Here is a 21,975-nt window from a genome sequence, read left to right on the forward strand (position 1 = left end):
AGATAGGATGAATCACTGCTAAGGATTTTCTTCTACTCTGTAGGCCATCTCTTCTTCCTTGTGGTCATTGTTTCCTTTGCTGTACAGAGATTTTGTAGTACGGTGCAGTCCTGTGGGTCAGTTCTTGCTATTATCTTTGGATCAATGAAAGTTCTATTCAGAAAGTTATTGCCTTTTTTGATAGGTTTCTCATGTGGTTTCCTCTTGCAGTTTCAAAGCTTTGGGTCTTACCTTAAGGTCCTTGTGAAGAACTTATAGTGTTTCCTGACTAAAAAGACATTTCAATTTTGTTCCCTGGACTTAGGCTCAAATGCCACTTTTTCATGATACTTTTCCTCCACATGGTTCTATTATGGATCCTTCAGTGATACTCTCCCCATCACTAAGGAGACTTTGAACCTTACTCACTGTCCTGTCTGCCTGTTTCATACAAGAGGATGAATGAAGAGTGAAAAAATGAACAAATACAACTTCCCCTTATCCTTGTCTAACAACTCTTTTATATGTATCATCCTAGAAAAATTAATAACCTAATTAGTTATGGGCAATTATGTTGAATAGTCATTTGACTTGAAGGCACTTAATAAAATTCTAGTGCTTAATTGTTTATATTGATATTTTACTATAACACTCATTTAGATGAGATACTAATTATTTTCCTAATTTTGTCTTTATTTCTCAGTATTAGAGATCATTGCCTCTGTAAACCAAGCTAGGTTCAAAGTCTTAGTTTCCTCCCTGAGCCATACTTAACCACTCTGACTCTAAGTAGTTTTCACACTGAAGTGGTTGTAAAATAAAACCATGTAAAGCCATTCACTTTTTATATGTAGATATTGAGACTGATGAGTGATTTATTCTGGGAAGAAAAACCTGAGCTAAGAAGCGATGGCTGAACTCTGTAATCCCCCCTTAGTGGCCCTTGTTGACTCTTTACTGGCCACTGATGAAGAGTTGTTTCTCACATATGAATAACTTTCTACCTCATGTGATATCTCTTCTTTCTGCCTGAGGCATGGTGCAAGTTGGAAGGCAATTGAGCAACCTGAATCAATACAGAGAATGACTTGATGGAAGAATGTACCTCTTCCTGCCCTTCAGTGATATTCAGGCATGTTCCCCAGTGTTTCAAAGAGCTTACTGACAGAAACTGTTCAGATAACTTGCATCTCGTAAATTGGATTATCTGTTCTTTTGTGTTTATAGACTACAGTGCAGTGTATCCTGTGTAGTACTCATTCATTCTTGGTTTTTATCGTGTGTGTGTGTGTGTGTGTGTGTGTGTGTGTGTGTGTGTGTGTGTGTGTTACATATGGTGGCATATGCAAGTGTCCATATGTGTATGTGTGAGTGTGTTCACCTGTGTAGGTGCATGTAGATGCCAGGTGTTAACATCAGCCTGTTTCCCTCAATTGCTTCTCTATCTTATCTTCTGAGACAGGGTTTCTCACTGAACCTAGAGCTCACTGTTTGGGACTGGATTGTCTGGATTGCAAGTTTCCCAGAATATACTTTTTCCAGATCCTACCTCTAGGGTTAATACACAACTTGCTATGGGGGTACTTAGTATCCAAACTCAGATCTTTGTGCTTGTATAGCAGAAACTTTACACATGTCCCTATCTTTTTTTTTTTTTAAGATTTATTTATTTATTATGTATATAGCCTGTATGACTGCAGGCCAGAAGAGGGCACCAGATCTCATTACAGATGGTTGTGAACCCCCAATGTGGTTGCTGGGAATTGAACTCAGGACGTCTAGAAGAGCAGTCAGTGCTCTTAACCTCTGAGCCATCTCTCCAGCCCAACATGTTCCTGTCTTATACAATTTTTCCCACAATATACCTGTATCTCTCAGCATGTATCTTCCAAGATTACCCTCCAAACATAGGTTCTATCTAGGCTGGGGAAATAGATTAGTCCATAAAGTCCTTTCTGCAGAGTCATGAGATATGAAATGAAATCCCTAAGCCCGTACAAAGCCATTGTAATCTTCAATCCTGGTACAAGATGGAAGGCAGAGTAGATAATCCCTGTACACTCCTGGGCCAGCTAGTCTGTCATGCATGAGAGCAAACAACAAAAGAAAAGAGGCCCCACCTTTAACGAAGTAGAAAAAGAGAACCTTCTACACACACCTCTGATCTTCCTATGCATGTCTACCTTCATGAAGGAACATGCCCATGAATTATACATGCAGACCCCATACCCCATCACACACATTACATATATATTTTGGCATGTATATACACTCTTTTGCACATGAAGTTTTTATGGTTTTTTTGTTATGAATTTTTCTCAGTCATTAGATGTGAGTTGACTTGGAGGCACAGCTTAAACTAGAGTAACACTTAAAAAAAATATATAGAAACTGTGACTAAGGAAGGTTCATGTATCATGTAAGACAGGAGCCAGAGGTTAAGAGTATAGGTTGTAAAGAACCAGAAGCTGCAGTTTATGGCTGGCATGAGGACTATAAGGTACAGAGCTGTCCAGTAACACATTCTAGTTATGACTAGGCCTTAAGTGTGATTCTTAAGTATTCCTGTTATTCTCAGGGACAAAAGACTACAGACTAAAGGATTTTAGAACAAGGTAACAAAGTGATGCTAGACAGTAGCTTCAAGGAGTACTTGAACAGATCCTGGACCCAAGGATCTGTAAAGAAATATGTGTACATGTGTGTGTGTGGGGGGCAGTTCTCAGCAGTGACTCAAGAGAATGTATACATTTAGCAGCCCTTTAGCAACAGCACCTGCTAAGTGCTATCCACATTGCTATTGTAAGGGGTAGAGAATGCCATGGTGATAGGTATATAAATTGGCCATTTTAGTAGGGAAGTGGTTCAAACACAGATGTGTTTCCTGAAGATGGTGGATTCTTAAGTTTTCTTTCAATGCCTATTTAATATTCTTTAACTTGTGTATTATTTGTGCACCATAGTCTAACTCAAAACATATTTAAATTCCTGCAGTGTCTAAGAAAACATGTATCATGTGATTCTCTTTCATCCTTGGTCAAAACTAGATTTGTTAGTGACAAGTATTTAAAGTGAAATGTTAGTGAGGATGTAGCATAACTAATGATCATGGGAAGACATCAGAAAGATGGGATTCTGTCCACTATGATAATTACCCTCATCAGATTATTTTTTGACATTATTTTCAGACACATCAGTTTAGTATTATCGCTTCCATTTTAGTGTTATCAATGACCACTCATTCCAAGTGGCATAGTAAAAGCATTTTTATTTTACTGTTAACATAAAATAAATGTGATGAAAAACTTTTTAAGAAGATGTAGGTTTCAAGAGAAAGGAAAGAAAAACTAATTGAAAGTCACTGGGGATTCTGAATGATTAACTTCGTGCCAAGTAAGTCATTAGAAATCTCTGAAGGATATGAAAAGGCAATCATTTGCAAAATTGGAGAGAACTAAATTCCAATAGATATACTCTTCTACATTTTAATTTGTAGATTCAGAGAAATAGAATGTAGAAATGGTTGGATTTTAATGTAATAGTCCTTACGTTAAGTCTGCACATGCTGTTGAACTTTAACCCAGGCTAATTTACTAGCCTTTGAATACAAATACATACATACATACATACATACATACATACATACATATATATATATATATATATATCAGACAGCTAGACAGATCAATTATTAACTTTAGGTCATTGTTTTATGTGTTGTAAGTTCTTGTGTCTTGCCTCATGCTAATGTTTTAGGTATACAAAAAGCTATTCTGTTGTATTTTACTAGTTTTCTATACCTTAATGTTAAACCAAATATACACATGCAATTTCATATATTTAAACAAACTATTCCCAAATAACTTACTCATCAAATGACAGAAAGATCTTGGCAAATGATAAAATAACAGTGGTAAAGACTGAGAGAAAATAACTTTATTTAGAATTTAAATTTCCAGATAATCTTTGTAAAAAACAAAAGGAGGCTAATAGACCATAATAACCTAATTTATTCTTTTCATTTGCTTCATAAATGTAATTGCGAAAAATATGTTCTTTAGTACCAACCAACACTTAGTTTTTAAGGTCAACTGCAATACCAATTGAGTAAAGGAGAAACATCATTTAGCTTTAATTGAAAATCTTTCTATTTTACATTTACCATTCTTCACATTATTGATTTTTTTTCTTTTTTTTGGTGTTATTTCTTGCAGAGAGTGAACCTGTCCTTTGATTTTCCATTTTATGGTCATTTTCTACGTGAAATCACTGTGGCAACTGGGGGTAAGTTGTTTTATATGTATTCACCTACAGAAATCTACAATTTCACTACAGTTTTTATTTTTAATATATCTTGTCTTACAAGATAGATGAAATGTATTAAGAAATCATGTGCTTAATGTATACACACTGTAATAAAAATGTAGACCCTTGTCTCAAGTAAACTTAAAAACTCATGTCAGTGATTGGGCTTCTATGAATTAAGATCTAGCTTAATGTAGCGCATAGTCACCAACTCTAGAAGATGGCTATATCATGCTTAGTGCTTCAAAGTACCATTTTTTTAAAATACCTCGATTTAAAAAAAAAAAAACAGTATCTTCAATGATACCTATCCTCTTTGTAAAAGCATTATTTCAAAGACACTCTTTTTGTCTAATTAAGCTATAATAATAAAGTTGATATATAAATCTCTGTACCTTGCTTAAATCAAACTTAAATCAGAGGCCTCACCAAGAAAATTCAGATGCTGACCCATATCTTCACACTGCAAACAGATTCTCATTAAAATTTTCCAAATAAGCATCTAGCTTGACTCTTTTTTATATTGCTCATTCATCCAAGCAGTTCTGACCCAGACTATGGTTCTTGCCTGAGATCATCAGATCATGTAAGGCACAGAAAGGGAGGTGATATGCATAAACCGTGATCAGAAATGCTCAAGGAGGCGGAAGTTACTCAAAAAGAGATGATTTCTGTTGAGCAGCACAAGAACAGGTTAGAAAAGAACCAACCTTTGGAGCTGACATATAAGTGGGTAGGATTTTATAAGGCAAAGAAGAAATGAGTAAAAAGTGGAAAGAGAAAAGATAGTCAAGAAAAACAAGTGCTTAGTGAAGTCATAGTCTGTGGCCTATACTGAGTGGGTTTGAAAAGAATGATGTGGGGGACTTTAAACCAGGAGCTTGAGTGGGATCTTGCTAGCCTTGGGTTTTACAGAACAGATCTAGTCTGATTTGACAGTGGGAGGCAGGGGAGAAGGAGGAGGAGATAGTAGAGAAATTAGATAGAATATTTTTCTCTCTTTAAATGTTAATATTGTATTTCTTTATATATTATGAAATTATATAGCACGATATAGTGTATTGTATAATAAGTTATACAATAATACAATGATATGGAAAATATGTTATATAATGATGTGATATTATAAATAATAATGTAATTATTGTAGTATTCTTGTGTAGCTGGAAGCTTTCCTGTGTCCTACCCGGTCCACAGCTTCTCAGACCCAAGTAAACACACAGAGGCTTATATTAATTAAAACTGCACTCCCTGTTTTACTAGGTAATATTATTTCCTTCTTGGGTCTCTGAGGCAGTTGAAAATTAGATAGTTGTAGTAACAATTTTCCTTGTTAAGAAATTCAGAAAAGAAACCCAATAAGCGGTATAAAGTGTGTAAGTTTGAAAGACATTGTAAGATAGTTTTCTGTTAATAATGCAAGTTAGGATAGATAGTGAAATAGGTACATTTTGGACTCACCAAAATAGGGTAGATAATGGAATATTTTATGCACTAGACATTGTTGATGTAGTTATTGCTTGTATATATTGTGTATAGTTATTGTACATAGTTTTTATTATATTAGTTACAACTTTTTAAATTTTTTTTAATGTGGTGATATTTTATTTATGCTTTAATAAAGCTTGCCTGAAGATTGGGGGGGAAAGACCAGCCATTTTAAGTAAACAAGAAGTGAGGCAGTACATGCCCTTAATCTGATTAATTAGCAAGTGGGGTCTCTGTGTGTTCAAGGCCATACAAGGGAACAGAGCCAAGTGTGGTGACACACGCCTTTAATCCCAGTACCAACTATTGAGACCTGGAGGTCTGTACAGACAGACTGACAGTGACAAGGAAGTGAAGTAGCTGGGCTAAGATAGCCAATGAGGGGGGCTGAACAGTAAGGAAATAAAGGTGTGGGTAGACAGGAAGTAAGATGCAGAGTTGGTGAGGTAAGGTTGGCTGGTGGCTTTCCCTATGTCCTGGATCTCTCTAAGGCTTTGCCCCCTATATTTGGCTCCATGTTTTTTTTTTTTTATTTAATAAGACCATTTAGAAATTCATCTACAGTCTTGGTATTAAGCTCATTCTTAAATTAATTAAATGAGGGTACATATATATGTACACATTCGTGCATGCCTGCATATGTACCACAGAGTATGTAGGGCTCAAAGGACAAATTGAAGAAGCAGGTTGTCCTTCTACTCTGTTAATCTCCAGGACATAGCTCTGGTCATCTGGCAGGGCAACAAGCTCTTTTACTCACTGGGCCATTTGCTAGCCCAAGATGGCAGAGTTGCTTTTCTTTTCTTTTTTTCCTTTTTCTTTTTTCTTTTCTTTTCTTTTTTTTCTTTATCTTTTCTTTTTTTTTCTTTTTTTTTTTGTAGCTATAATTTCTGAGCCAGAATAGGGGAAGTGGAAAGGGGAAGAGGAAAGATCTATCATTTGTATTTTTAATCATTGTGGTTAGAAAAGCTTTCAGTTAAAAGACTCCATAAAAATGCAGTTAAAAAAAAAAAAAAGCTATGAGTTTGGAGATCTGAACCACAGACTCTGGTAGACCTTTGTGAATGAGGAGATGTTACAAACCAGAAGACAATGTGACAAGTATCCAGTGTCATTGCACATCTTAAATAAGCTACTCATCATAGAGGGCTCAGAAGAGAATAGAAACAGCAATTAAGTTTAAAACCTTGATCTCAGGCCATTACTATAAGGTGAGGGCCAGGGATTTTTAATTAGGGACATCAGCTCCCATCCTATTGACTGTCAATTATCCTTGATTGTGTCTCAGAATTCTGTTAGATCCTGTTTCTATACCAACGTAGGAAAAACAAAGAATATTTTCATGGTTAATACAAGCTGTATAAACACATAAAGCAAAAGCTTTGAAATATACTTCCTAATCTCAACCTCACCTATTTGTTTTTTTTTCCATGGTTTCTTAACCACCTTTTACACACACGCATACACACATATATATGCACATACACACACTCACACACAAACTTTAAGAGTAAGATCTAAGATTGATTACATGGTAGTACCCCATATTGCTGTTAAGATCAATACAATTTCAACTCAGAAACTGATTTTAAAATACAGACAAATACATAATTCATTGTGGCAAATCTTTGTTATGTACATGTATACATTTATGTGTCATCATGGATAAACTTCATTTCTACTTTAAATTTTAAAATGAAACTAAATACCAGGCTTTTATTTATAACTATAAAATAGTCTTTGGTTATTGAACATTTTAATATTCAAAAGCTTTAATCATCCATACAAATAATGTAGAAAATGAATTTAAAATACCATCTTATTTTCTGGTTCACTGACAGCAAAATCTGAAAGAATTTATTCATCTTTCTATTTAAAACATACTTTAGTATGCAAATATTTCACGTATCTCAAAACTAGTCCTCCATGCAGTTCATCATCTAGAGCATGTCTGTTAACAGCTCAGCAAAGTCTTGTTGCTTGCATTTCATTGCTTATCTTATCTTATAGGTATACCCTAATTTGCTACTGAGTTGCTAATCTGATATTTTACATGTTGTTTGGAGTTTTTATTGTTACTTTCTGGGGTGATCAATAGCAAGGGCATTTTAATCAGAGACCAGCATGGGTCCATGTGATTATGAAGAATTGGGGATGGAAACATGAATGATAGAGAAGAGGTTGTCATGATTCAGAAACAGACCTTAACTATGTGGACAGGTGACAATATGTATGTAACTATGAGCATTTCCCCATGAAATTAGTGATCAAAGATGGAGTACATCAAGAAGCTAATGTGAAATGCTTGTTGCCTACTTTATTTTTTAATAAATAATTTTTTTCTTTATTATTATGTGTTTTAAATTTTATACACCAGCCATGGGTTCCCCTGTCCTCCCCTCTCCCGCCCCCACCCCTGCCTTTCCCCCACTTTAAATATATGAAGTATTTGCCATATTCTATTTCTATGTGAATTTCTGATTGCCATTTCATTTTGATAACTGTTTGAAATTTTTGCATCTATTTCCCTCAGTTGCCATATGATAGCTATTACATATAAAATTACCATTAATGAATTTTTACATGTGAAAAAAGATATGTGAATGATAAAAAAGCAAGCAAAAGAGTGAAAATCAAATCTCCCTTCTACCCTTCCTTCATTGACTATTCATGCCCCTGTCAATCAAACTACAACTCTTAGTCTTGAGTCTTTGAGTCTTAAAGTATTAAATTCAAATGAGTTTTCTTCTATGTCAAGTCAATAGTTATTTTTACATATTTAAGGTCCTTCATAATAGATATTAAAACTAAGATAATATCTGTTGTCATTGTTTGATTTTCATGAGATAGATTACTGTTTTTTTTCATCCTTTTTTCTTCTGGATTTCAAACAGCAGTATTTTAAATTTAGTTCCAAATAATATTTCATTGTAGTGGATATTTGCTCCTCCCGTGACCTAGGGCTAGTTACCCACTACATTTCACGGTTTTTCAAGACACTTGGTTAATAGCAGGAATAAAAAGCCTTTTAGGAAAGTGAGAGGATTAGTTGCAGCTCACAATGATTCATAAACACTACCCCATATTGTTTCAAAAATGAAACCTCAAAAACAGATTGTGATGCATCCACAAACCGTCCCAAACTAGTGAAGAATGGAGTTATTATATCTTTTAAAGTAATTATTAACAACAGAGGTAACAAGCACCCAGTCATCTGTGCATTAGTGAAAGACAGTCAAGCCACAGATGTTGAGCAGAAACAGATCCTTCCATTCTGGATTGACAATTTAAAGTAACAAGCTTAAGTCTCATGGATGTCAGGACAGACAGACAAATAGGATTCTGTCCAAAGTGTATCTGAGTGATTCACCAAGATATAGCTGCAAACATCCATAAGCTCATTTCATCAACTGTCTTGGGTCATTTATTCTTCCCCTAAACCATCTAGTGGCAGCAGCAGCAGCAACAGATTCAGCAACATTACTACATTTCTTCTCTTTGCGATAGTTTGAATCATACATTCTCAAGCATCTTTGTTTCTTCTCTGAACACATGTGTTCCATTAGATCTAGCTTCCTGAGGTGGTGAATAGTCAGGTGGTTAGAGCAGTAAAATATCTAGGAAGGTGATGCCCCCAAGAGCTGTAACTAACTTGGTAGGACAATAAGCAAGAAAACTACCAAAGGCAGAGGTAACGGTAGAATGAAGATGGGTAGTTAAAACCATCACAGAGAGGACTTATGAGCATTGAGGTGACAAGTCATGAATGGAGACAGACATGGATGGGGGTGATCCCCTGAGATGGATGACTGGATAAAAAATAGAGTACACATGCTCATTGTCATCCATTACCCTAGCAACCTCAGAAGAGACTGCCTGTCTCCAGAGTTTAAGTGCACATAGGAACTTTCATCTCTGCAAAGTACCTCTGTGTCCTGTGATCTGGGATTTATGAGAAACACTGGCAGCAATACTCTCATGCATTCTTTCCTTGCCAGTGCAGCCACAGCCAGTTAAATAATGCTATCACACAAATGCATACATGCATCACCCAGTTGCAAAGAGAATCAAAATAACTCCATTTAATCAGTAAAGTGACAAGGTGCTACACACGACACTGTCCAGTGCTGGAAAATGAAGAACTTTTTAAAAGTCCAAGGCTGACAGATACTGGCCCTTCCAGTGAATCAGAAAGAATCCACGCACTACATTACAATGCCAGGAAATGAACTTCATTTTCTTGAGGAAGCCAGTCTGGCATCTTGGTTAAGATATACCCTGATCCAGGGTGGTTAGGCTCATCGGCAAGATGGTTGTATCTTTATAGTCCTCAGTAAATTACCTGTCCTCTCTTAGTTCAGTTTCCTAGGGCATAAAAGAAGACAAAAAAGTCAGCTGCTTATTAACAATTTTTGTAAAGATTTAATGTTACTAGTAGATATTTCATAGAAAACATAATGTAAATAGTATATATTATTACTGCAATTTTTACTTGTGGACTTTTCTTTTTTAAAATATTTGTCTGCAAGTTTTATCCACTGTTTTCTATAGTGCCATTGTTTCTTAGTTTTCCCTCCACAATGCATACAAGGAAACTCAAGAGGGAATCAAGAATTTGACTCATGGGCATGTCTAACTTTTTAAAGGCCAGCTTAAATTGGCTTATCCATTCATGACAGAAAAATATGGTTATGTGGCTAACTTGGGATATTCACTCACAGTTATTTTTATCATTTCTGAGTACAGATCAAAAATTAGTTCCAAAGACTACTTGTGAAGACATTCTTCCACATTAGGATTATGACTAGGAAATTCAAATTTTTGGCAATGTTGTAGTCCCTGCATCATAACCCTGGTGTCATAGGTCACCAGTGTGTAATAGGAATTAATATATCAGGTAGTCACATATATCATTCTTCTTCTACTACTATTCTTTGCTCTGGGAATCAAGGTTCCCAGAGGAGAAAAAGCACACCACTGTTAAGAATTCTATGGCATTGATTGACTGTGGAGAACGAGAAGGTTGGTCATTCATTTTATTTGAGTTTAACTTTGACTCTCTAGATAGCTATTCATTTTCCACCTTATGTGTGACCTAATATCCTGTGACAATTAAGTAAGTCATTTTAAAGTATAGATCCTATGGACCCAAAGGTGAGAGTGCTATCAGATACCATCTCAAGCCTATAGTAGTTGTTGCTTGAGTTTACTGACGTTTCTGACATTTGCTGAGTTGCTACTTGACATTTCTACCAATGTGTTTGAAAATCCTCTTGATTTATAACTTCCTTTGTTCTGTAACTGTCAATTTTATGAAATAGTTACCATATGAAAACATGATATTTGAGGTATAATAATTTATATTTCAGGGCAATAGTCACTCATATCTGGCTCCAGAATAAACTATTTATATTTCTTTTGAAGTAAAAATTATGCATTTGCTCTAAATTTTCTTTTTAACTACAAATCCTTGTTTTTCTTAAGTAATTATGGAAATTGATAATAAATCAATTACAAATATTTCCTTCCATTTTCTTTCATCAGAAACATTTTGGTTCTGTAATAATTCCAAGTTCAACAAATTAGAGAATTGAGACTGTGATGGGAACTTTGCAGATAAGTCACCAGTCGCAGCCAGCTGTAGTAAAGCCATGGAGTAAGTCTCCACTGGCTACATCACAAATGCCTTTATTAATCTTAAGATTCATTTTTTTTCTTCACAAGATGACTCAAAGATGTATGGAAGACTGAACTCTCAATACGAAACTTTGAATTTCATTGCCCATGAGGCTTTGGCTTTGGGCTTGGAGATTTCTGTGTATGTCCATTATTCCAATGCTATCATTATTTTTAATGGCTTTTTTGAAATAACAGAAAACTAGTAGCTATAATGTAAATGGTATTTAAAATTAAGCTCTTATTTTGATCTCTATAGTTCAAGATCTCAGGCATATAAAAATAATAGGTCTAATTGTGTTGGCTAACACTAATATGATCATTGTGTTAGCCTCCCATTACATTGCTGATCTGCCTCGCCTGAGGACTATGGGAAAATTTCCAGTTAACCTAAAGGAAGTGGTGAAATTTAAGTTTCTACTGAAGGCAAAAAATAATGGAAGAAATGTCTTATAATTGGTGTCCTGGGAACACTATGTCAGAAACCTAAACAAACACATTTGTGTCATTCCACAATGTCAGAATTGATTGAATAATGATAAATTCACTAGGTGCCCTAGCTTCACTGGCAGCAATCTGTCAGGGTCCACTTTACTGACTAGCCCTGGCTGAGGCAACCATAGGTTATTTTAATTATAAATATAAACCTTAATTATTGACTTTAACTCTCTAAGATCATACACTACACATCAACAGTAAATAGATATCTCTTTCATGTATGTGCGTGACTTTGTGTGTTAGAAAGAAATAGTGTGTGTATATGTATATGATTGCTAAGTGCAAAGTGTATATGATTGTATGTGTGATTGTGTATGACTATGTGTTACTGTGTGTACATATATTACTGTGCAGGTGTGTGTATATGTGTGTGTATGTGTGTGTGTGTGTGTGTGTGTGTGTGTGTGTGTGTGTGTAAAACAGTAGGTTATAGAATAAGACTCAACATTCAGAGAAGTCAACAGAAATGCAGATTGAATCTATAGGGGTGAGGTCACTGATCAAAAGAAGCCAGGGAAGCTGCTGTAGCCCCTAGCTATAGATCTGACTACAGAGTCAGGGTCAACCTGTAGAATTGAGCCAGTTCCGAACGTTAAATAGCAGGACCAGATCCAGACAAATGTGTGACAGATTCCACTGGGTAATCAGGAGATTGGACTGAAGCCTCTGGGACAATGGGTGTTATCTCTGTCCTTCAATCTCTTTATGCATGTACCAGGTAATCAGATGACCAGTTTGTGGAGCAATTTCCACTGCAGCACTAGGTGCCCACAAGTTTGTGATATGTGATACAGGTGAGAAGGTAACAGTCACTTATTTGGTTGCTGTGTCCAAACAAGTATTTATTTTTCTTCTTGTGCCTCTTTTGCTGACATGTCTTCAGTATCAGCATGTCCTCACACTGCAGTGAATTTATGGGGTCACACTCCTTCTATTTGAAGGAATAAGTTATTTATTGGTATATGCTTGGGCAGGATGCCAAAGAGATAGCACTATTTATATTTCCGCTCAGTGCACAGTCATCCTCCAGTACCAAACTGGCATCAAAGTTCCTTGTAAAACTAGTGTGTCTGGGCAGAACAGAGCATGAAGAACCATGGTTTCACACAGAATGGAGTGGAGAAGAGTAGGGAACAGTCTGCCTTCAATAGTTGCTGTATTATCAAAGTCCACAGCTACTTACAAGAACAAGCATACAACACATAATTCTAGTTAAATTTTAACTTCTCCTAATTTCCTAATAACATTTAAATATATTATTTAATTTACTGTGATTTATTATAAACTTATATCTTAAATTATTTAATTACAACATTAACAGAAAACTGTTTTCTAACCATGAACCTGGGAAGATTTTTCTGAGTGATCTAAGGCTCAGGAATCATTTAAAAAATGAAAAACTGCATTAAAAAGTACCTCTTTTTCTACATAATTTTTTTGCTAAGTAGTTTTAATATTTAATTTGAGAATTTTACATGAGTACTATATGTACATCAGTTATTGCCTCCTTGTGCTCTTTCTAACTCAGTATGTCTCTCCCACTCTCTACCAATTTCTTGGCCTCATATTATTTATAATTTACATATACATATACACAAATTTACATGTGTGTACATATACTGTAAATACATAAACACAGACTCATGGGCTCCTTTAATGTTGCTCCTTTGTATTAGGGCTGACCACTTGGAACTGACAGCTTATTAAGGGGAGGAAGAGCTCTCACCCCTGGATAAGAATGATTCTCCCTCCCAACAGCCGTTTGCTCCCTGAAGCACTTTTTTTATTTTTATTTATTTATTTTTCTATTTTTATTATTTTTTCTTTTATTATTATTATTATATTTGTGTTTTAATTTTACACATCAGCCATGGGTTCTCCTGTCCTCCCCCTCCCCCACCCACCCCCACCTTCCCCCCACCCTCTCCCATCCATTCCCATCTCCTCCAGGGCCAATACTCCCCTGGGGATTCATTTAAACCTGGTGGATTCAGTACAGGCAACTCCTGCTCCCTCCTTCCAGGCTGAGCAAAGTGTCCCTGTGTAAGCCCAAGGATCCAAACAGCCAGCTCATGCACTAAGGACAGGTCCTGGTCCCACAGACTGGGTGCCTCCCAAACAGTTCAAGCTATTCAATTATCTCACTTATCCAGAGGGCCTGATCCAGCTGGGGGCTCCTCAGCCTTTGGTTCATAATTCATGTGCTTCCATCCCTTTGGCTATTTGTCACTGTGCTTTATGCAATCTTGGTCACAACAATTCACGCTCTTACAGTCCCTCCTCTTCCTCAACAATTGGATACCTGGAGCTCCACCTGGGACCTGGCTGAGGATCTCTGCATCCACTTCCATCAGTTATTGTATGAGAGTTCCAGCACAACAGTTAGGGTGTTTGGACATCTGATCACCAGACTAGGTCAGATCAGGCTTTCTCTCGACCATTGCCAGCAGTCTACAGAGGATGTATCATTGTGGATTTCTGGGGACATCTCCAGCACTCTGCCTATTCCTGTTCTCATGTGGTCTTCATTTATCATGGTCTGTTATTCCTCGTTCTCCCTTTCTGTTCTTGATCCAGCTGGGATCTCCTGTTCCCCTAAGCTTTCCTTCCCTCAAATCTTGCCCTTCATTACTCCCACTGTCGTCTAGGTTGTTCATGTAGATCTCATCCATTTCTCTGTCATTAGGTAATCCCTGTGTATTTCCTGGGATCCCGTTTTGTAGCTAGCCTCCCTGCAGTTGTGTAGCAGTCTAGTCATCTTTGTTTTATATCTAGTATCCTCCTATGAGTGAGTACATACCATGTTTGTCCTTCTGAGTCTGGGTTATCACACTCAGGATGATTTTTTCTAGATCCATCCATTTGCCTGCAAACCTCATGATGTCATTTTTTTTCTCTGCTGAGTAGTACTCCATTGTGTATATGTACCATATTTTCTGTGTCCATTCTTCAGTTGAAGGGCATCTAGGTTGTTTCCAGATTCTGGCTATTACAAACAATGCTGATATGAACATAGCTGAGTAAATGCCCTTGTGGTATGATTGAGCATTCCTTGGGTATATGCCCAAGAGTGCTACAGCTGGGTCTTGGGGGAGATGGATTCCCAATTTTTTGAGGAAGCTCCATATTGATTTCCAAAGTGTCTGTACAAGCTTGCATTCCCACCAACAGTGGAGGAGAATTCCCCTTGCTCCACATCCTCTCCAGCATAAGCTGTCTTCTGTGTTTTTGATCTTAGCCACTCTGACAGGTGTAAGGTGGTATCTCAGAGTCATTTTGATTTGCATTTCCTGGATAATTAGGGATGTTGAGCAATTCCTTAAATGTCTTTCAGCCATTTGGACTTCCTCTGTGGAGAATTCTCTGTTTAGTTCTATAGCCCATTTCTTAATTGGACTGTTGGGCATTTTGATGTCTAATTTCTTGACTTCTTTATATATTCTGGATATCAGCCCTCTGTCAGATGTGGGGTTGGTGAGGACCTTTTCCCATTCTGTAGGCTGTCACTTTGTCTTGTTGACCATGTCCTTTGCTCTACAAAAGCTTCCCTGTTTCAACAGGTCCCATTGATTGATTGTTTCTCTCAGTGTCTGTGCTACTGGTGTTATATTTAGAAAGTGATCTCCGGTGGCAATGCATTCAAGAGTACTTCCTACTTTCTCTTCTGTCAGGTTCAAAGTAACTGGATTTATGTTGAGGTCTTTAATCCACTTGGACTTAAGTTTTGTGCATGGTGACAGATATGGATCTATTTGCAGCCTTCTACACGTTGACATCCAGTTATGCCAACACCATTTGTTGAAGATGCTTTCTTTTTTCCATAGTTCATTTTTGGCTTCTTGGTCAAAAATGATATGTTCATAGGTGTGCGGTTAATGTCAGGGTCTTCAATTTGATTCCATTGGTCCACATGTCAGTTTTTATGCCAGTACCAAGCTGTTTTTATTATGGTAGCTCAATAGTAGAGCTTGAGGTCAGGGATTGTGATGACTCTAGAGGTTGTTTTATTGTACAGGATTCTTTTGGCTATCCTGGGTTTTTTGTTTTTCCATATGAAGTGAGTATAATTCTTTCCAGATCTGTGAAGAATTGTGTTGGTAATTTGATGGGGATTGTGTTGAATCTGTAGATTGCTTTTGGTAAGATCGCCATTTTTACTATGTTAATCCTGCCTATCCATGAGCATGGGAGATCTTTCCATTTTCTGACATCTTCAATTCCTTTTTTCAGGGACTTAAAGTTCTTGTCATATAGGTCCTTCACATGCTTAGTTAGCGTAACCCCAAGGTATTTTATTATCATTTGTGGCTATTGTAAAGGGTGATGTATCCCTGATTTCCTTCTCAGCCTGTTTGTCTACTATATATAGGAGAGATACTGATTTTTTTTTTTTTAGTTGATCTTGTATCCTGCTATGTTGCTGAAGGTTTTTATTAGCTGTATCAGTTCCTTGGTTGAATTTTTGGGGTCACTAATGTATACTATAATGTCATCTGCAAATAGGGAGAGCTAGACTTCTTCCTTTCCAATTTGTATCCCCTAATCTCTTTATGTTGCCTTATAGCTCTGGCTAGAACTTCAAGTACTATATACAATAAGTATGGGGAAAGGGGACAGCCTTGCCTTGTTCTTGATTTTAGTGGTATTGCTTTGAGTTTCTCTCCATTTAGTTTGATGTTGGCAGTTGGCTTGCTGTAAATTGCCATTATTATGTTTAGGTATGTTCCCTGTATTCCTGATCGCTCCAAGACCTTTATCATGAAGGGGTGTTGGATTTTGTCAAATGCCTTTTCTGCATCTAGTGAGGTGATCATGTGGTTTTTTTCTTTGAGTTTGTTTATGTGGTATATTACATTGATGGACTTTCATATGTTGAACCACCCTTGCATCGCTGGGATGAAGCCTACTTGATCATGGTGGATAATTGTTTTGATGTGTTCTTGGAGTTTGTTTGCCAGTATTTTATTGAGTATTTTTGCATCAATGTTCATGAGGGATAACGGTCTATAGTTCTCTTTCTTTGTTGCATCTTTGTTTGGTTTAGGAATCAGGGTAATTGTAGCCTCATAGAAGGATTCTGGTAATATTCCTTCTCCTTCTATTGTGTGGAACAATTTAAAGAGTATTGGTATTAAGTCTTCTTTGAAGATCTGGTAGAATTCTGCAGTGAAACCATCTAGTTCTGGGCTTTTTTTTTGTTGAGAGACTTTTAATGACTGATTCTATTTCCTTAGGGGTTATTGGACTATTTAAATGGGTTGTCTGGTCTTGATTTAACTTAGGTATGTGGTACTTATCCAGAAAATTATCCATTTCTTTTAGATTTTCCCAGTTTTGTGGAGTAGAGGTTTTTGAATTATTCCCTGATGATTCTCTGGATTTCCTCATTGTCTGTTGTTATGTCCCCCTTTTCATTTCTGATTTTGTTAATTTGGATGCTCTCTCTCTGTCTTTTGGTTAGTTTGGATAAGGGCTTGTCTAACTTGTTGATCTTCTCAAAGAACCAAATCTTTGTTTCAATAATCCTTTGTATTGTTCTATTTATTTCTGTTTTATTGATTTCAGCTCTCAATTTGATAACTTCCTGGTGTCTGTTCCTCCTTGGAGACTTTGCTTCTTCCTGTTCAAGGGCTTTCAGATGTGCTGTCAAGTCACTAGCGTGAGATTTCTCCAGCTTCTTTATGTGGGCATTCAGAGCTGTGAATTTCCCTCTTAGCACTGCTTTCATAGTATCCCATAAGTTTGGGTATGTGGTGTATTCATTTTCATTGATCTCTAGGAAGTCTTTAATTTCCTTCTTTATTTCTTCCTTAACCCATTGGTGATTCAGTTGGGCATTATTCAGTTTCCATGAGATTGTAGGATTTCTGTAGTTATTTTTTGTTGGTGAAATCTAACTTTAAACCATGGTGGTCCGATAGAACACAGGAGGTTATTCCAATTCTTTTGTATCTGTTGAGATTTGATTTGTGGCTAAGCATGTGGTCAATTTTAGAGAAGGTTCCATTGGGTGCTGAGAAGAAGGTATATTCTTTTTTGTTAGGGTGGAATATTCTGTAGATATTAAGTCCATTTGAGTGATAACATCAATTGAGACCATTATGTCTCTGTTAAGTTTCAATTTGGCCGATCCATCCAGAGGTGAAAGTAGGGTGTTGAAGGCTCCCACTATTAATGTGTGGGGTTTTATATATGATTTAAGCTTTAGTAATGTTTCTTTTACATATGTGGGGGCCCTTGTGTTTGGGGCATAAATGTTCAGAATTGAGACTTCATCTTGGTGGATCTTTCCTGCAATGAGTATATAATGTCCTTCATCATCTCTTTTGATTGATTTTAGTTTGAAGTCTATTTTGCTGGATATTAGGATGGCTACACCTAAGACCATTTGATTGGAAAGTCTTTTCCCAGCCTTTTATTCTTAGGAGGTGTCTGTCTTTGAATATGAGGTGTGTTTCTTGTATGCAGCAGAAAGATGGGTCCTGTTTTTTTATCCATTCTGTTAGTCTGTGTCTTTTTATAGGTGAATTAAGTCCATTGATATTAAGGGATATTAATGACCAGTGATTGTTCATTCCTGTTATTATTTTTATTTTTTGATGGTAGTGTGTGTGTACTTCTCTTCTTTGGTGTTTACTGCTGTGGTGTTATCTATTGCCTGTGTTTTCATGGGTGTATCTGCATTCCTTATTTTGGAATTTTCCTTCTAGTGCTTTCCCTAGGCCTGGGTTTGTGGATAAGTATTGTTTACATCTGGTTTTGTCTTGGAAGGTCTTGTTCACTCCATCTATGATGATTGAAAGTTTTGCTGGGTATATTAGTCTAGGCTGGCATCCTTGGTCTCTTAGTGTCTGCATTATATCTGTTCAGGTCCTTCTGGCTTTCAAAGTCTCCATTGAGAAATGGGGTGTTATTCTGATGGTTTTGCCTTTATAAGTCACTTGGCCTTTTTCCTTTGCTGCTCTTAATATTTTTTCTTTATTCTGCACATTTAGTTGTTTAATTATTATGTGGTGAGGGGACTTTTTTGCGGGGTCTGGTCTGTTTGGTGTTCTATAGGCTTCTTGTATCTTCATAGGGATTTCCTTCTTTAAGTTGGTTAAGTTTTCTTCTATGATCTTGTTAAATATATTTTCTGTGCCTTTGAGTTGGTATTCTTCTCCTTCCTCTATCCCTATTATTCATAGGTTTGTTCTTTTAATGGTGTCCCAAAATTCTTGGACATTCTGGGTCTTGACTTCGTTGGTTTTAGTGTTTTCTTTGACTGATGAATCTATTTCTTCTAATGTATCTTCAACACCAGAGATCCTCTCTTCCATCTCTTGCATTCTATTTTACTTCCATCTGAAGTTCCTGTCCATTTACTCAGATTTTCTATTTCCAGAATTCCTTCTGCTAGTGTCTTCTTCATGTTTTCTATTTCCCTCTTCAGGTCTTGGACTGTTTCCCTTGATTTTTCATGATTTTCTTTCAGGGACTTATTGTTTTCTTCTGCTTTAATTGTCCTTTCCTCTAGTTTTTTATAGCATTCTTCCCATTTTAGTTTGTCTGTTCCTCCACTTTATTTTTGATTTCTTCTATATAAGGCTCTAGCCTCTTCATGATGTTACTTATAAGGTTGTTTTCTTCTTCTTCTTCCATTCCGTGATGTTCAGGTCTAGCTTTTGGAGAAGGGCTAGGTTCTGGTGATGCTGTATTGCTCTTTATTTTGTTGTATGTACTTCTGCCTTGACGTCTGCCCATCTCCTTGTTGGTTTGTTCTTGGTCTTATCAGTGTAGTTGATCCAGAGAGAGCTGACAGATTTAGGGAACCTCTCTCTGGTCCAGATGGAAGCTCTGGGCTGGATGGGAGCTCTGGTCAAGATGAGAGTTCTGGCTGGATAGGAGTTGGGGGGCTGTTCTCTGAGTCTCAGGAAGTCCCTGATGTCTCCTTATCTTGTCCAGATGGGAGTGCCTCCTGTCCAGATGGGAGTTCTGGGATAGGATGGAAGCACTGGTCCAGATGGGAGTTCTGGGGCAGATGGGAGCTAGGGGCTGGTCTCTGAGTCTCAGGAAATGGCTGGGGTCTTGGGCAAATGGGTAGGTGGGCAGGGTGTGAAAACTGCAGGGTCTGCCTGCAGCTTGGAAAAGGGGAGCCTTCTGGCAGGGCTTTACCAATTGCCAGAAACTGGGGCCAAATTTCGCAGGTCCTCCTGGGTTGGCTGGTGCCCAGGGGTGGGACTCAGAGGTGTTTGCCTCTCTGACTACAACCCCGGGCACTCACCTCTGGTCCAGATGGGAGTTCCGGGGCAGGATGGAAACTGGGGACTGGTTTCTAAGTCTCAGGAAGTGGCTGGAGTCTTGGGCAGATGGGTGTGGGGGCAGGGCGTGGAGGTTGTAGGTTTCACCAGTGGGTTTTGCAGAGGAGAACCTTCCCAGTGGGGAAGGGGGTTCCTGCCCTATGGCCAGAACCTGGAGCCCAGTTGAGCAGGTCTTCCTGGAGTGGCTGGTGCCCCAGGCTGTGACCCAGGTGTGGGCCTCTCTGGGTGTGACCCCAGGCACTCACCTCTGGTCCAGGTGGGAGTTCCAGGGCACTATGGAAGCTGGGGGCTGGTCTCTGATTCTCAGGTAGTGGCTGGGGTCTTGGGCAAATGGGTGTGGGGCCAGGGTGTGGAGACTGCAGGGTCTGCCTGCAGTCTTAGAAAAGGGGAGCCTTCCCACAGGGCCCGCTGATTGGCCAGAAACTGGGGCCAAGTTGGGCAGGTCCTCCCAGGATGGCTGGTGTCCATTGGTGGGACCCAGGGGCATTTGCCTCTCTGACTATCTCCCTGTGGCTCTTAATCCAGAAGTGGGGACTTGGAAGATTTCTCTATCCATGCTGACACAGATGTGACTTTTTGAAATTGGACTTAATTTCCATATGCCTTTGGAAATTACATGCTTTACAGATGAAAGGCTTATTTATAGCCTAACCCTATGCAAATCCATTTAGGCCATTTTTCTAACAGTTTGGGTGACCATTATAGTCTTTTATCCACAAAGTAGTTTCTGGATAAATGTGGTAACTAAACAATGGGTAGATGACAAAGACCATTTAGTACAAATAATTAGAGGATCTTCTGGTTTTAGGTCTCCATTAGAAAGAGTATGGAATCTGTCATTTCTGTTCCATCAAAAAGACAGCTCTCCCAACTATCCAAGTGCTAGATTTTCTGAGAAAAAACATCTTCACTGAAATTTGGAGTGACATGTGTATCAAAAGGGACATGGCAAATCTGTTTACCTGGAACAGAAGCCATTGAAAGCAAAAATTTTAATCACTTTTTTAGAGTTACTTCAATGAAGCAGGAATTTGAGTGTACATGATCCAAAGAGTAATACATTCTTGAGGACCCCAGTCTTAAAGGGGCAGTTTAGTTCTAGGGACATGACTTCCTGGTACCCATCAGATTTTTCCAATGTTGGCCTCAGGGAGTACTTCCCTAGACTGTTCAAGGATGGGGGATTATAGTCACTGTGAAGTATAGCCACAGCCTTCTCTAAAACAAAGGATAATTGTCAAGTTAGAGACATTTGCTACAGCCTCATTCCGTTTGAGAGGTTTCTGCTATGAAAATCTGTCTTTGCTCACATAAGACCAGAGAAACAGTGCACTGCCAACAGGAGTCAAGACTTTAGGGAAGCATGTAAGGATGTTATATCCAGGGAGTGGGGAAGAGGTTTCCAGATTGGGGATGTATTTCATTGAAGAATATCCAAGACTGCCACAGCCCCAAGACACAGGTCTGCTAAAGACACAGTCCACTACAGATTCAGATATATAAAGTGAGAAGAGACATGTAAAAACAATGAAAGAAGAGGTCATGGATTTTAAAGGAAGAAAAGAATGGTACATGATAGTGTTTGAAGAAAGGGACAGAAATTGGGAAATAATTGATTTATAATCTTAAAAAAATGAAGAAAATCTTTTAAAAATATAAAGAAGCAAAAATAAATAAATAAATAAATAAGTGTCCAATAAGAATTCCAGAGACTGTCAAGTCCCTCAAA

The 21,975-nt window shown here is 37.7% G+C and overlaps 1 protein-coding gene across 5 annotated transcripts in view; it reads left to right on the forward strand.

The window, feature by feature from the left end:
• Positions 1–21,975, forward strand: part of Plxdc2 (plexin domain containing 2) — a 410,802-nt gene that overhangs the window by 206,883 nt on the left and 181,944 nt on the right. For all 5 annotated transcript variants that reach the window (XM_036187497.1, XM_036187498.1, XM_036187496.1 and 2 more), the window contains one exon: positions 4,194–4,263. In XM_036187497.1, coding sequence (XP_036043390.1) covers positions 4,194–4,263 — 70 coding nt within the window. The remainder of the gene's footprint in view (positions 1–4,193; positions 4,264–21,975) is intronic.

The sequence above is a fragment of the Onychomys torridus genome, chromosome 5, assembly GCF_903995425.1.
Source record: "Onychomys torridus chromosome 5, mOncTor1.1, whole genome shotgun sequence".
Classification (NCBI taxonomy): domain Eukaryota; kingdom Metazoa; phylum Chordata; class Mammalia; order Rodentia; family Cricetidae; genus Onychomys; species Onychomys torridus.